General features: G+C 45.7%; 1 protein-coding gene across 1 annotated transcript; it reads left to right on the top strand.

Annotated features, from left to right (window-relative positions):
• Positions 1-13,823: 13,823 nt before the first annotated feature.
• Positions 13,824-15,020, top strand: LOC107109433 (uncharacterized protein K02A2.6-like). The gene has a single exon (XM_015410050.1). It carries the CDS (start codon positions 13,908-13,910, stop codon positions 15,018-15,020), a length of 1,113 nt encoding a protein of 370 aa, XP_015265536.1. The 5' UTR covers positions 13,824-13,907.
• The last annotated feature ends 417 nt before the right edge of the window (positions 15,021-15,437 follow it).

The raw sequence follows: 15,437 nt of genomic DNA, 5'->3' as shown, positions 1-15,437 counted from the left end.
TACCACCTAACTGATCAGCCACTTTAGGTACTACGCCTCCCCAACGAGTCTGCCACCCCGAAGATCTAAGTCCAAGTCGAGATCAAGGCGTCCCCCTGCTCCATGGAAGTGGACTCGGGATCAGCAGCATCCATCATATCCATGGACATGCTGATCAGACTTTGCCTAATGGAGGGACCCTCTCTGTGCCCATCATCCTTAAGGTTGGTGGATTTTCAAAGAAATCCCGTTCCAATCAGGGGGGGTCGGAATATTCAGGGTGCAATATCGGGACTTTGTGGGCAATCTGGATTTGGTGGTGGTGGAGGGTAACCTTGTAAACCTCCTGGGCCGGGCCTGGTTCGAGGCATTGGGTATCACCATTTGGGGGGGGGGTTAATAAATGCTCGCCTCAGGATTTTGGGGGAGGTTTGCTGGGAATTTCCCACTTTTTTGATGGGGCTCTGGGATGTTACAAGGGACCCCCGGTGTCATTACAGCTTGCCCCCCAAGTAGCCCCCATCTGCAGGCGTTTCCGCATGGCGCCCCTCTCATTGCTGCCAAAGATAGAAGCTCAACTGGACCGGCTGTTTGCCCAGGGCGTTCTCGAACTGGTCTCCCATTCCCCTTGGGAAACCCCAATAGTGACCCCCGTAAAACCGAACGGGGACATCCGCATCTGAGCGGATTACAAATGTACCATAAATCAAGCACAAAGTGCACTCATATCCTGTACCTATAGTGAGCCAAGTGCTGGCATCTCTGGCGGGGGCAAAAATTTTCGGCAAGCTGGATCTCGCTCAGGCATACCAGCAGTTGCCAGTCAATGAGGCCACTGCTACGGCCCAAACCATTGTTACACACTGGGGGGTGTTTAGAGTTAAGAGGCTGCAGTTCGGGGTCAGTGTGCCCCCCGGGATCTTCGAACAACTAATGGACGCTTTGTTGAAAGGGATCCCTGGTGTGATGCCATTTTTCGATGACATCCTCATCACCACAACAACCCCTGAGGATTTCACATCCCGTCTCCGCACCGTTTTGAGCCGCTTCAATGAAGCCGGACTGAAAGTAAAAAGGGAGAAGTGCTTCCTCGGGGTTCCGGAGGTGGACTTCCTGGGTTATTGGGTTGATGTGACGGGCCTCCACCCCGCAAAGGACAAGGTGAAGGCCATTGTGGAGGTCCTGGTGCCACAGTGAAAGGCGAAGCTTCAGGCCTTCCAAGGACTCATTAACTTTTATCATGCCTTCCTGCTACAGAAGACTGCTGTGGCGGAACCCCCACCACAGACTTTTGGACAAATTGGCGCCTTGGGCCTGGGGGCCACGGGAGGAGGAGGCGTTCCGGGGGGGTGAAAACTTTGTTGATCTCAAATGCTGTTCTCGCTCATTTTGATGAGTCCCTGCCTGTTATCTTAGCATGTGATGCTTCTCCCTATGCGTCAGGGCTGTTTTGGGTCACATCCTGCCGGATGGCAGGGAGGTCCCTGTGGCTTATTATTCTAGAACGCTGTCATCCGCTGAGCGCAATTATGCACAGATAGACAGGGAGGGACTCGCTAGCGTGGCAAGGGTTAAGAAATTTCATAACTTCGTCTATGGCTGCTCCTTCATGATAGCCATGGATCATAAGCTGCTCCTTGGGTTGTTTGCAGCTGATAAGGAAATGCCGCAGGTCTTGTCACCCTGTGTCAATGGTCCCTGTTCTTGGTTGGGTACCAATACCAGCTGGAACACCGGCCTGGGAAGGCAATGGGGCACGGCGACGGCCTGAGCAGGCTACCGCTTCCTTCGGTGGACGGGGATCCGGCTTCTGCACTAGGACTGCTCATGCTGGAAAGTCTCCCGAAACCTCCCCTGCAGGCTTCAAATGTGGCTGCCCGCACGTCCAGGGACCCCGTCCTCTCCTGGGTCTTGGGCTGCATGGTAAGGGGGTGGCCATCTGCTTCACCTGGGAAGTAGTTTGCAGCCTCTAAATCAAGGAAAGACAAACTCTTGGCCCTCAAGGGCTGTTTGCTATGGGGGGACAGGGTTGTGGTACCGGGAATCATGTGATAGGGGGTCTTCCACACTCTACATGAAGCACACCCAGGCATAGTCTGCATGAAGGTCCTAGCACAAAGCTACGTGTGATGGCCCGGGATCAATGCAGAGATCGAGACATGGGTCCGGGGGTGCAAAATATGCTAAGAGGTCCACCCCAACCCTCCGAGCGCCCCAACACAACAATGGGAATCCACCCACAAACCCTGGTCCCGACTTCATGTGGACTTCACCAGTCTGTTCCAGGGGCTGTTGTTCATACTTCAAGTGGTTGGAGATCAGTCCCATGTCCACCTCGTCATCCAAAGCCATCATAAGGTCCCTTCACTGGATCTTTTCCACACATGGGCTGCCGGACATCATCGTTTCAGATAATGGGGCCACGTTTACCTCAGCTGAGTTCCAGGACTTCCTCCAAAGGAACCTTATCAGACACATCCAATCAACCCCCTTCCACCCTGTGACCAACAGCCAGGCAGAAAGGATGGTCCGTATGGCCAAGGAAGCCCTTCACAGAATAATGGATGGGGACTGGGAGTTCCAGCTTGCCTGATTCCTCCTGACTCAGAGGACAACCCCAAACCCAGTCTCCGGCCACAGTCCAGCTGAGCTACTGATGGGCCACTGCCCCGCGACTTTCTTGGACCGGCTCCACCCGGACCATGCACCAGACTCCCGGAAATTGATGGAGGACAGAGAGGTGCCAAGGGGGTTCTTCCCTGGAGAACCCGTCTATTTTTAAAACTTTGGGATGGGACATCCATGGGTAGCTGGCTGGATCGTTAAACCCACCGACCTAGTGTCTTATAAGGTCGCAACAGACATTTACAGACTCCTGAGAAAACATGTCAACCACCTATGATGGCGACAAACCCCTGAAGCCAGAGGGCCATCCCCGCTACCAACCAGACCCGAGACCCACACCCCGGTGACCGAGGAGCAACCTACAACCCCAAGTGGGGGGGATCCTTCCCCAGAGTGAACCAAGACAGGCAGTAGTAGAACCGGAGGCCCCATCAGCGCAGCAATGACTGCAACAGCCAACCCAGACTCCGGTCTCCATTCCTCAACCCGAAAGGGCCACCACAGACCTGGTGCCAGCCCCCAGGTGATCTCTCAGAGAATGCAGGCTTCCCACTTATCTGAAAGACTACATTATATAGGTAGGGACTGAACTATGGGGGGAGCGCTGTTATGTCCTCAGACCACTGCCAGGCACCAGCCAGAGGCAGCAAAGCTTCGATTCCAAAGACAATAGGGACTAGGCTCCTGAACTTCCAGTAAGGAGCCAATAGAGGCATTGGCAGGAAGTTTAAACCCGCCAGTGGAACCAAGGGGCATCCCTCCCCAAATGTATAAAGTTGGCCACCCGCCCATTAGTTTTTTGTTCCATGTGTGAAATACCAATAAATGCATCTTCTCCTATGTTGTGGTCGGAGTCCTGATGTATTGAATCCAGTACTTTACAATGCCTGTGCTTGATGCCTGGCAAAATTCTTCCTATGTCTTCATAGGGTGATGATGATACCAATAACCAAGCTGCCCAAAGGAGGGTATGTGTGAAATAGCCAACATGCAAGTTCATTCTTCTGGATTTAGAGCCTAGCAACAATCACAGACTCTTCCTGCTTTCTGCCAGCTACAGAGTTCATGGGCTTGAGCCAGAAATAGCAATCCAGGCTTTTAATTTTGAAATCACCTAGGAAGTATTTCATTTCAGGAACCTTGCAAATATGTAGAGTCTATAGTTTGCTTAGCAACAGCAAAAATACATTATGGACACCATTCATACACATGCCTACACTTCACAATTATTCATCTCAAAACTACCTCTATATAATATTTTGCTTGGATACAAAAACTGATAGGTATGTATTCTTTTCTTGCCAGCTAGGGGGAATACATTATTTTTAACTCTTGACATCTTTATCACTGTATAGCTCAATTCAGACATAATATGAAACTTTGGTTTATTTTAACTATGGCTAATGTGTGAAACCATTTGTCTGTTCTGTTGCTCACTCTGCTTTCGTTTCAGGTCCCGTTGGCTGGTGTGGGCACAGTTTTGTATTTTGGGCCACCCACAGGGCACAGCGGGTCTCAGTCAGTGGGCCACAGTGGAATGGCTAGGGTGCCATGGATTGCAGTGGCCTGGCCTTCTGCAGTTATTGTTTGAGTCTAGGGTTGTTCCTCCTCCCCATGTGCTAGTCATTCATCTTGGCAGCAACAATTTGGGCTTGATCAAAGGGAAAGCATTGATATTGCAGGCTCAAGCTGATTTTCAACTCATCAAGCAGTGGTGGCCAGAAACACTGATTGCTTGGTCCAACATGATACGACACTTGGTTTAGTGCGGGGTGGAGGACCTTCTGGCTATTGACAGAGCATGCCGCAAAGCCAGTCATGAAATACAGAGGTTTCTTGAGGGAGGTTTTGATCAAATTTTGCCTCACCCAAGTATACGTGCAGGCAATGCCAGCATGTATAGGAGTGATGGCATACATCTGTCAGAGTTGGATATGGAGATATTTCTTGAGGACTTACGGCAAGGGCTGCAGGGGGCCTTGGGCCTCCTGATGGGTACAAGGGCCAAAGCAGAGGTTTGGCCTTTGCAATGGCAGGGTTGTATTTGCATACAGATTGTGGAATGGTGGGTGCCAGCTCTCTTTGGTGTCTAGGTGGTCTTGGGAGTACAGTCCTTGGGCCCTGCGGTTTGGGGTGGGGAAAGCAGACTACCTATAGGACCACCCTGGATAGATCCTCCCCTTGAGCCTTGCAGTTCAGGGGATGGAGTTCCAGGGTGATTACCTGATGGTTGCTGGCCAGACGTGAGCCACATCAGCTTGGCTCCCGCCTGGAGCAAGGTGGCTCTCCCTACTTTGTATGGCAAGGGAGGAGTCTTGGTGACTCCTGCCCTTGACCATCCCACAATGCATTTTTTCTGCCCTTGCCATTTGCAGTTAATATTAATAGTTAATATAGTGGTCCTTTAGTTTACCCAACACTTGTGTCTGTCTCTTCATTCCATCTTGGGGGGCAATAAAAATGTGGCAAAATTGATGCAGATATTGACAATTGCATGTGTTCACTGATGATGTGTATTCACATGTGTGTGTCACATGTATTCATAGTTTATGTCACCTGCAAACCTACAGTAACAGAGTTTCATTTCAGATCTGTATTCCACACTAATGTGTAGAAATGATCTGCTTATTACTGTGATAAAAATAATCTCCTAATTCCTTGCCAGTCTTCTGTTTTTCTTTGGTGTACTTCTTCCATGTAAAAAACCCATTGTATTGATTTAAATAAATAACAGCCAGTTGTCTGTAAACCCTTAATTAAAATTAAAGATATACTGAGGTTTAGGGATTTTCAGTGAATATTTTCTTGCTGTTAATTTAGACTCTCGTGTAGAGGAAACTAATATTTGCTGCTTATGTTTTTAATTAGTATAATTTAATTCATCAAGTATGCTGCTGCAGCCTGAATACTTAGATGGCTGAATTTCTGTGAAGGCTCTGTGCGATGAACACTTCATTATTATTTCCAAAGGTGCAGCCAAAATTTAAGAGAATACCAATTTGAAAACAAAGGCTAATATGAAAGAAAATCTCATATGAAAAATCCATTGGGTGTTCACCAGTTTTAGCAATATGTTTCAAAATGTCTAATAGCAAGTTTATACCACAAACCCAACTGGTTTAATCATTAATGTCTTCCTCAAAGTGAAGTCATAGGGATTAGAGTTTAGTGAAAGGAACTTAGTGGTTAAAAAGAGAAATAATAGATGGCAGAGAATGTGAGGGCAGTGTGGTGATGAAAGAGGGTTGCAGGGTTGCCTCCAGGAGGTGAAGGACATCTTGTGGTCCTACAGTGTGCTTTTTGGGTCTTTTCACTTCCCATCTCCCTGGGAGTGTGTGGTGGTGGAATTGTTGCTTCATTTTCTAATGTACCTCATAGCTGGAGTATATGGAAGCAGCAGCAGCAGCACTTTGCCTGGAGAGAGCAGCCATCTACTCCCCCTGCCCCTCACAACAGGTCATGCTTGCAGGCAAACAGGCAGACACAACTGGGGCCTCTCCTTGGTGTGGCAGTGGCTGCTGCACTTCTTCCTTTTTGTGAGCAGGTGCGGGGGAGTGGAGCTTCAAATCCCCACTCAACCATGAAAGCTCACTGTGTGACTTTGTGCCTGTCAGATTCTCTCAGCTCAACTTCCCTCACAGTGTTGTTATGAGAAAATGGAGGTGATAGCGATGTTCTAAGCTGTTTGGGGTACCCCATTGGGAGAAAAGTGGGATGTAAATAAATAGATGCATCATCCTCTTCCTCGACCACAGCAGATGCCACTGTGAATTGCTGCATGGAACCACAATGTTACAGCAAGGTAACGGCTAATGGGTGAGCTCAGAGGGTCTACTCTTAAAAAAAAAAATGGAGCCGGCTGCTGAATGTTTGGACTATTTATGGCTGTGAATCCGACGGGAGTTTTGTAAAAAAGATAAGTTGGAATTGTGACAGCGAGAAGTGCCTGACAAGCGCTTATAAGTCAACAATTGCGAGGAGGACCCATAGAGTGTCTGGGAGCAAATATAAAAGCGAAAATGAAATTGATACCATTCTCGAAAATGGGGACCTCCGGGGCATGAAAGGAAGAGGATTTATAGTACATGAACTGAGCGTATTAACAACAACCCGAAGGAGGATCTAACAAGCCGGAAGGAGAAGACAACAGAGACAACAGAGGAAGCTCCTCCACGTCAGCGATAGTAAAAGTACCCAGCACGCAAAGAAGCGGTTCTGGATGTGCACAGAAGAGACCCTTTTTATTAACAGAATCTCAAAGGAACATTACTAACATACTAACAGAGAATACATGTAACAGGACTAAGAAAAGAAGTTTGGCAACACACAGAAGAAGCCCAAGAAGATTAATTGGACATTACTAACAGTTTAATTTACCAGTTTATATATCACTCAGCTTTCTCTTTCTCCCACTGTCTACCCTTTCCTTTTTTTCTTTTAAGCGAAATACCTCCCCTTTTTAGGGGAGCTAATAAAACCTTTATTAAAAAAAAAATGGAGTGTGCACTAGAGGAGATCTAAGCCCTGAATCTGTTGTACTTTAGCTCACTGTGCTTTAGTGATCATACTATTGCATTTGTTTCCCAGTCCAGCTCCAATGCTGCAAGGTAAGTTGTGGAAGGAGGCAGTGATTGGATCCATTATCATTTTAAAATATACCCCCAACCCTGTTTTAGAAACAAATAATAGTTAAATGAACAAATACTTGGGAATCTCCCAGTCAGTCTAGTTGCCTCTCACCTCCCTCCCACCCACCCACCCACAGAGGTTAGTAGAAATTTGTGGGAGTTGTCATCATTATCATCATCATCATCATCATTATTAACAATTTTATTAAATTTTTGAAAATATTTTCTATTACATATAATATGATAATTTCAACATTATAATACATGAACTTATAACATATAACAACATAACAACTTGAAACTTAAACCCTGTATAATGCTAGTAGAAAGCAAAGTCTTTATATTTCTGAGGCAAAGTAAATGTTCGGGGTTGACAAGCAGCAATATATTCAAAGAACACAAACCACTTTTCCATAAAGTTATTTATGAGTTTAGGGTTATAATTGGCAAGCAATTGCATTGATATTTTGTCTGATACAATCAGGTCCCATACCTTTGCTCTCCATTGTGTCAAAGTTGGAATATTTGTGAGTTTCCAATTTAATGCAATTAAAGTTTTGGTTGCCATCAGTAAAATGGAAACCACTTCTTCTGATTGTTTTGTCATATGTAAATCAGGCCAATAATGCAACAATAGAGAGGAAGGTGAATTCGGAATGCCATAGTTGGTTATTGATTTATCTCCTTTAATACTTTATTCCAGAACAATCCGAGAGCAGGCCCACCAGCAATGCACCAGCGTTCCCTTCTCCCCACAACCTTTCCAACATAATGGAGTTGATTTAAATTTACATTTAAATAAACGGTCAGGAGTGAGGTACCACTTCGTGTACAATTTGTAGTGTTGTAATTTCAAATTTAAGGATCTACTTATAAACATACTAGAGGACCAAATTTTTAACCATTGTGATTCCATAAATATTATGTTGCAGTCTCTATGCCAGAGTTCCTGTGTTGATGATGAACCTTTCCACATTTTAGCAAGTAGTTGAGCATATATTATAGCAAGCAATCCTTTTACTTTCTGACCTTGTTTCTTCAAAAAATTTTCAAAGGGATACAAATCCCTATCAATTTCAACCTTACTCTTAATATCATTTAAACATATGACATAACTGATAATATTGTATTCACGGGACTGAAACACTACATTTGATCTCAAGTTATTGTTGTGAAATGATTTTGCCATTAGCCAAAAAATCACAGATCCTATACAATCCCTTATCATGCACAGTATTAAGAAATCCGTTGTCTAGGCCTGGAGTAAACCAGGACTGTCCAAACAGTGCGGCAATTGGGGAGATTCCAGGAGCTAATAATTGTCTGGATCTGTGCCAAAGTTGCAAAGTTAATTTCAAATAAGGATTTGTTAGATTTTGAATATGCTTAATATTACCTGAATCCCATATATATTCATGCAAATAGTAAGGGTTATTCTCTAATTGTTCTATGTGGAGCCAAGGTTTTGTACACTCTGAAAGAACATAATATTTTAAATTTCGAAGTTGGGAAGCTAAATAATATTTCTCTTGGTCTGGGAGCCCAAGACCTCCCAATCTACAAATTTGATTCATGCCTTTTTGTTTGACCACAGAAATTTAGTTATTTGCAATTTCCAATATAGAAAATCTTTCATAGGTATGGGAAATTTTGAAAAAGAAATATAAATTTAGGTAGCAATATAGTTTTAATTAAATTTATTTTTCAATTAAAGTAATGTTTAATTGAGACCATTCCATCAATGTCTTTTTAACTTGTTCAGTAAGCAGAGTATAATTACTTGCATATAAATTTAGATTATCAATGGTGAAATTAATTCCAAGGTGTCTCCATGTTTTTTCAACCCATTGAAATGGAAACATTGATTGGAGCTTTTCTTTTAAATTAGCTGATATATATATAAAGTGTATATCTCTGATTTCTTATAATTGACTACAAACCCTGTCACCTTATCAAAATTATTTAAGTGGGTAAGTAAGTGTTGGAGTGATTGTTCTGTACTAGTTAAAATATTATATCGTCTGCATATAAACTAACCCTAAACTCCACCTCTTTTATATGTATTCCCTGGATTAAATTATCAGACCTAATTGCATGGGCTAGCAGGTCTATAGAGAGAGTAAATAAAAGTGGGGAGAGGGGGCACCCCTGCCTAGTACCTCTTTCAAATTTTAAATCATTTGAACGAAATTGATTAACAAGTACTTGAGCAACCGGATTAGAATACATAGCTTGAATTGCCTGTCGAAAAATAGGACCAAATTTCATTGTCTTAAGAAGTTCCTGGAGGTATATCAGTTCCACCCTATCGAAGGCCTTTTCGGCATCCGTTGATAGGAGGATAGATGTTACTGAGTTACTCTTACAATTATGGATAATATTTGTGGGATTTCCGGTACGGCACTGCAAGTGGACGTGCTTCGGGTCACTCCCGAGCTGTCCAATTCCACTTTGTTATTTTGGGGGGCCCCGCTTGTGTGTGGGAGCTCTGCTCTGCTTCCTGGCGGGAGGCAGAGTGGCAAGGGGCTTTTTCGGCCACCCCCACTGACAGCGAATCATGGGGGGTTGATGTTTTGCCCCGAAGTGGGAGTGAAGAAGAGGAGAAAACATGGCCGCTGCCATGATTTTCACAGCAGCAACCAACCTTTTTAAAAAAATATTTTGATTTCAATTTATATGTAACACATTGCAGAAATAAATACATTTCATGTTGATTCAAGTGGAAGTGCGAACGAGCATTTGGATTATAACAACCCCAATCAATTTTCCCAACTTTGAAAGAGTGGCTATAAAAATGATTGGAAATGAACATCGCTGCAAAATGGAGGGGTAAGAAAAAGTAATTTTCCTTTGAGAATATAATTGAGAAAAACAATTACTTGGTGGATAGTCTGTTTGAAGCTCACTGTATGCAGGAGTGTTAAAATGGAGCTGGCGAGGACTCTTTGTCTGAGCAGGGGGCAGCTGCCCTGAAAAGTCCCTACAAACTGCAGAAAAGAGAGAAGAAGAAGTAAAGGCTGAAGGACTCTGAATTGTGCCTTTGAGAACTTTGGTTCCAGGGGATGATGGGGGGCACTGTTTTTGGGCAATTAAATGTAAATGGGGAGGGTTAAAAGTTCTAAAAGTTTGACACAGTTCATAAGAAGTACAAAGATGAAAAGTCTGTAGGCAAAAAAGCTAGTTTGAGGATCTACTCTCTTGGGTTTTTAGTCAGTAGTGGGTTCTTTACTTTCTCCCTTATATGTAGTTTTTCTCTTCCTCTTTTCTGTTGTAGTTTTTTGTAGTGTTAAAAAAATCAATTACAAAATCCCCTCTGGGGGCTCAAAAAAAATGGAGCTGGGTACAGACGATGAAGAGTTAAACACAGATACAGAAATTGGAACTCTTAAATGGGAACAATTTAAAATTTTTCTGGCAAAAGCTGTCAAGGTTGCCTACAACAATCTGATCGAAACTTACCAAAATGTGAGTCATGATAAATGTAAAAATGGAAACCAGAAGTTTGAGTCATTCGAACCCTCGTCTGAAGATTGGGACTCCTACCTCGCCAGGTTCGAGTTCCACTTGGAAACTCATGACATCACAGAAGAGGCAAAGAAGCGAGCGTGCCTACTGAGTTCCTGCGGAAAAGGCACCTTCGACATTGCAAGGTCGTTGGTGGCCCCGACCGATATTAAGACCGTCTCCTTCGCTGACCTCACGAAGAAACTGAAGGCTCACTTCTCACCGCAGCCTTCAGAGATCGCCTGCAGGCACGCCTTTTACAAAAGGAGCCAAGTGGCTAATGAAACCATCACAGACTTTGTGGCGGCCCTTCGGAAGGCAGCGAGGCCGTGCAACTTCGCGGATGTGGAAATCGCCCTCCGAGACCGGCTGGGGTGCGGCCTTCGGGACGAGAGGATACAGCAGCATCTATTCGCGAAAACTACCCTGAACTGGGCCGTGGCCTACGAAGAGGCTGTTGCAGCAGAGGCGGCCGACAGGTCTACAAAAGAAGTCCGGCAGTGCCTAGTGTCGTCAGAGCAGCAAGTACATTCCCAGTCCCTTGACGAAGAGGGCGTTGATGCGCTTGAAGATGTCAACGCAGTTCAAGGCAAGCGGACTCAAATGAAAGCAGCACCAAGCAAGGCCTGCTCCGGTTGTGGCGGGAAACACCAACGCGACTCCTGCTGAGCGCAAGATCTTGAGTGTCGGGCATGCGGACGGCGTGGGCACATCGCAAAGGTCTGCAGGTCGGCAAAGAAGAAACCAGCACCCCATTCATGTGACAGACAGCGATCCCCGGCAGGCGAACCACACAGCCAGATAACGGCCACGCTGACCAGCTCATTGGTCATCAACAGCACCAGTTGTCCTGGAAAAATCTCAGTCAGTCACAGTACTCCTAGACAGCCAACCCTGCTCTTTCGAGGTCGACTCGAAAAGGGAATATGAGGAGCATATAGCAAAAAACGTAAAAACCAACAATAAAACTTTCTTCAAATACATTAGAAACAGGAAACCAGCCAGGGAGGCAGTGGGGCCCTTGGACGACCAAGGGGTAAAAGGAGTATTGAAGGATGATAGGGAAATGGCTGAGAAGCTAAATGCATTTTTTGCCTCCGTCTTCACTGTGGAAGATGAGAAGTGCTTGCCCACTCCAGAACCACTGATTTCAGGAGGGGTGTTGGAAGACCTGAGTCAGATTGAGGTGATGAGAGAGGAGGTCCTAAAACTGATAGACAACTTAAAAACTGATAAATCACCAGGCCCAGATGGCATACATCCGAGAGTTCTGAAAGAACTCAATTGTGAACTTGTGGATCTCCTGACAAAGATATGTAATCTTTCCTTAAAATCTGCCTCCATTCCTGAGGATTGGAAGGTAGCTAATGTCACTCCCATCTTTAAAAAGGGTTCCAGAGGAGATCCGGGAAATTACAGGCCAGTCAGTCTGACGTCGATACCGGGTAAATTGGTGGAAACCATTATTAAGGAAAGAATTAGTAGGCACATAGATGAACAAAACCTATTGAGGCAGACTCAGCACGGTTTCTGTAAGGGAAGATCTTGTCTCACTAACCTGTTAGTGTTCTTTGAGGGGGTGAACAAACATGTGGACAAGGGGGATCCAATAGATATTATTTACCTTGACTTCCAGAAAGCTTTTGATAAAGTTCCTCATCAAAGGCTCCTAAGTAAGCTCAAAAATCATGGGATAGAAGGACAAGTCCTTTTATGGATCAAAAACTGGCTAGTTCATAGAAAACAGAGAGTGAGTGTAGGTGGGCAATTTTCTCAGTGGAGGGTGGTAAGCAGTGGGGTACCGCAGGGATCAGTACTTGGTCCACTGCTTTTTAACTTGTTCATTAATGATTTGGAGATGGGAGTAAGCAGTGAAGTGGCTAAATTTGCGGATGATACAAAGTTGTTCAGGGTGGTGAAAACCAGTGAGGATTGTGAGGCACTCCAAGGGGATCTGTCAAGGATGGGCGAGTGGGCGTCAACATGGCAAATGGGGTTCAATGTGGCCAAGTGCAAGGTGATGCACATTGGAGCCAAAAATCCTAAATATAAATACACATTGATGGGGTCTGAACTGGCAGAGACTGAGCAAGAGAGAGATCTTGGAGTTGTAGTGGATAACTCACTGAAAATGTCGAGACAGTGTGTGACTGCAATAAAGAAGGCCAATGCTATGCTGGGGATTATTAGGAAGGGTATTGAAAACAGATCAGCCAATATAATAATGCCCCTATATAAATCAATGGTGAGACCTCATTTGGAATACTGTGTGCAGTTCTGGGCACCACACCTTAAAAAGGATATTATAGCTTTGGAAAAAGTGCAGAAAAGGGCAACTCGAATGATAAAAGGGTTGGAACACTTTCCCTATGAGGAAAGGTTAAAGCGCTTAGGGCTCTTTAGCTTGGAGAAAAGACGACTGAGGGGTGACATGATCGAGGTTTATAAGATTATGCATGGGAAAGAGCAGGTAAAGAAAGAGGTACTTTTCTCCCTTTCTCACAATACAAGAACTCGTGGGCACTCCATGAAACTGCAGAGCGGTCGGGTTAGGAGGCGCCTATTGCTTTCTATTCACGATCTCTGTCTGCGGCAGAAAGGAACTATGCCCAGATAGACAAGGAAGGTCTGGCATTAGTAGCGGCTGTCAAAAAGTTCCATGACTTTGTTTTTGGCAGGAAATTTGTGTTGGTCACAGACCACAAGCCGCTACTGGGGATTTTCGTGCCCAATAAGCAGCTGCCTAACATCATGTCCCCTAGAATGCTTAGATGGGCGCTGTTTTTGCAGGCATATGATTTTGATCTGGAACACCGGCCGGGCAAGGCCATAGGGCATGCTGACACACTCAGCCGCTGTCCCTTACCTAACTAAGGAACCGATCCAGCCCTGGCATGTGAAGTCTTGGCCATAGACGAACTCCCCCAAGCACCAGTCTCTTCTAAAGACGTGGCTGCACACACTGCTAAAGACGCTGTTCTATCCCGTGTGCTAAACTGGGTGTGGAGGGGGTGGCCAATGGGCAGTATGGAACATGAGTTCCAGCCTTACAAGGCCCGCCAAGCAGAACTTTCCATATCAAAAGGTTGCATACTCTGGGGAAATAGAGTTGTGATCCCAGAGACACTCAGGCACAGGGTCTTGCAATCCCTACATGAAGGGCACCCGGGAATGGTGCAAATGAAGGCCCTAGCAAGGGGGTATGTATGGTGGCCCAGAATGGATAAAGCTATTGAGGAGTGGGTGCAAGTTTGTAACCAGTGTCAGCAGAGCAGGCCAGATCCTCCAACAGCTCCACCACAAAAATGGGAGTCCTCGGGAAAGCCATGGTCAAGGCTTCACATGGATTTCGCCGGCCCGGTACAGGGACAAATGTTTCTAATCATTGTAGATGCCTGGTCTAAATGGCTGGAGGTAGTGCAAATGAATACAACCACTTCCGCAGCTGTCATACATGCGCTCCGTAGGCTATTCGTAACCCACGGGTTGCCGGACACTCTGGTCAGCGACAACGGCCCTCAGTTTGTGTCTGACGAATTCAGGCAGTTCCTAGCTGACAATGGCATCCGCCAAATTACTGCTGCCCCATTCCACCCAGCCTCCAACGGGCAGGCTGAACGTATGGTCCGCATGGCCAAAGAAGCTCTGGGGCGATCAACAGAGGGGGATTGGAGTTTGAGGCTGGGGGCATTCCTATTGCGCCAACACACCACCCCCTGTAGCACGACAGGCCGTAGCCCGGCCGAACTCCTTATGGGTAGGCGGCTAACTACCCGGTTAAATAGACTGCACCCCGACCTGAACGACCAACAGGAGGAGCGTACTGACTCACATACGAAGGTGCACATGTTTGAGGCCGGGGACAAAGTTTTCGCCCGGAATTACACTAGCGGGCACTTATGGATCCCCAGGGAAATATGTGAATGTATAGGCTCTAGAATGTATGTTGTGCTGCTGACTGACGGTAGGAGATGGCAGCGCCACGTGGACCAGTTAAGGAGGCGTTGGGCCAAGGACAGTGCTGACTCTCCGGCTGGGTCATCCGAAATTGTCTCCCCACCTCCCGTGTTGGAGGAACACGCAGAGTCACCGAGCACTGCAGGGCAAAGTCCTGACATTGAAACAACAGACCCGGCCGTAAAAGCGCCTGACTCAAGGTCTGTGGAGCCACAGTTAGAAGCCCCACACAGCGAACCTATTGCCCTTAGACGGTCTCAATGTACTCACAGAGCACCATCGTATCTAGCTGACTATGATTGCAGCAAACGTTTTGATACTGCCTGACCGGCATAGGGAAAATGTGATATGTAAATACAACTGTAAAATAAAAATGTGATGTTTTAACTTAGGGGGGAGGAATTGTTATGTACTGACAGTTTAACATGAATCACCTAATTCCCCTCCCATGTTGAGCTTCGAGCCAGCAAAGGCTCCAACGATACTCAAAGGCTATTGGAACAGCGACCAATCAGAACGGACTATTCCCGGAGCGGGAAGAACACTGATTTGCCCTTATCTTTGCAATCTGATTGGTTGTTATGCACATAGTAGGAGTGGCTATATTAGCCCGGTATGTTTAAAAGGAGCCCAGCTCCAATGTTGTTCTGTTCTGGTTTCTGCATGCGTTTGAGTGCTTGTTCGTATTAAAGCTGAATCACTTGCTGAAATCACTCTACAAGTCCTTTGTTAGCGCGATCTAAC

Source organism: Gekko japonicus, unplaced genomic scaffold (genome assembly GCF_001447785.1).
Source record: "Gekko japonicus isolate JY-2015 unplaced genomic scaffold, Gekko_japonicus_V1.1 scaffold311, whole genome shotgun sequence".
Lineage (NCBI taxonomy): Eukaryota > Metazoa > Chordata > Lepidosauria > Squamata > Gekkonidae > Gekko > Gekko japonicus.
The sequence above is the reverse complement of the archived record's forward strand: the minus strand, read 5'-3'. Positions and strand labels throughout refer to the sequence as shown.

Coding starts and splice junctions, on each gene's coding strand:
- LOC107109433 (XM_015410050.1), top strand. CDS start 13,908: ATGGTGCAAATGAAGGCCCTAGCAAGGGGGTATGTATGGTGGCCCAGA.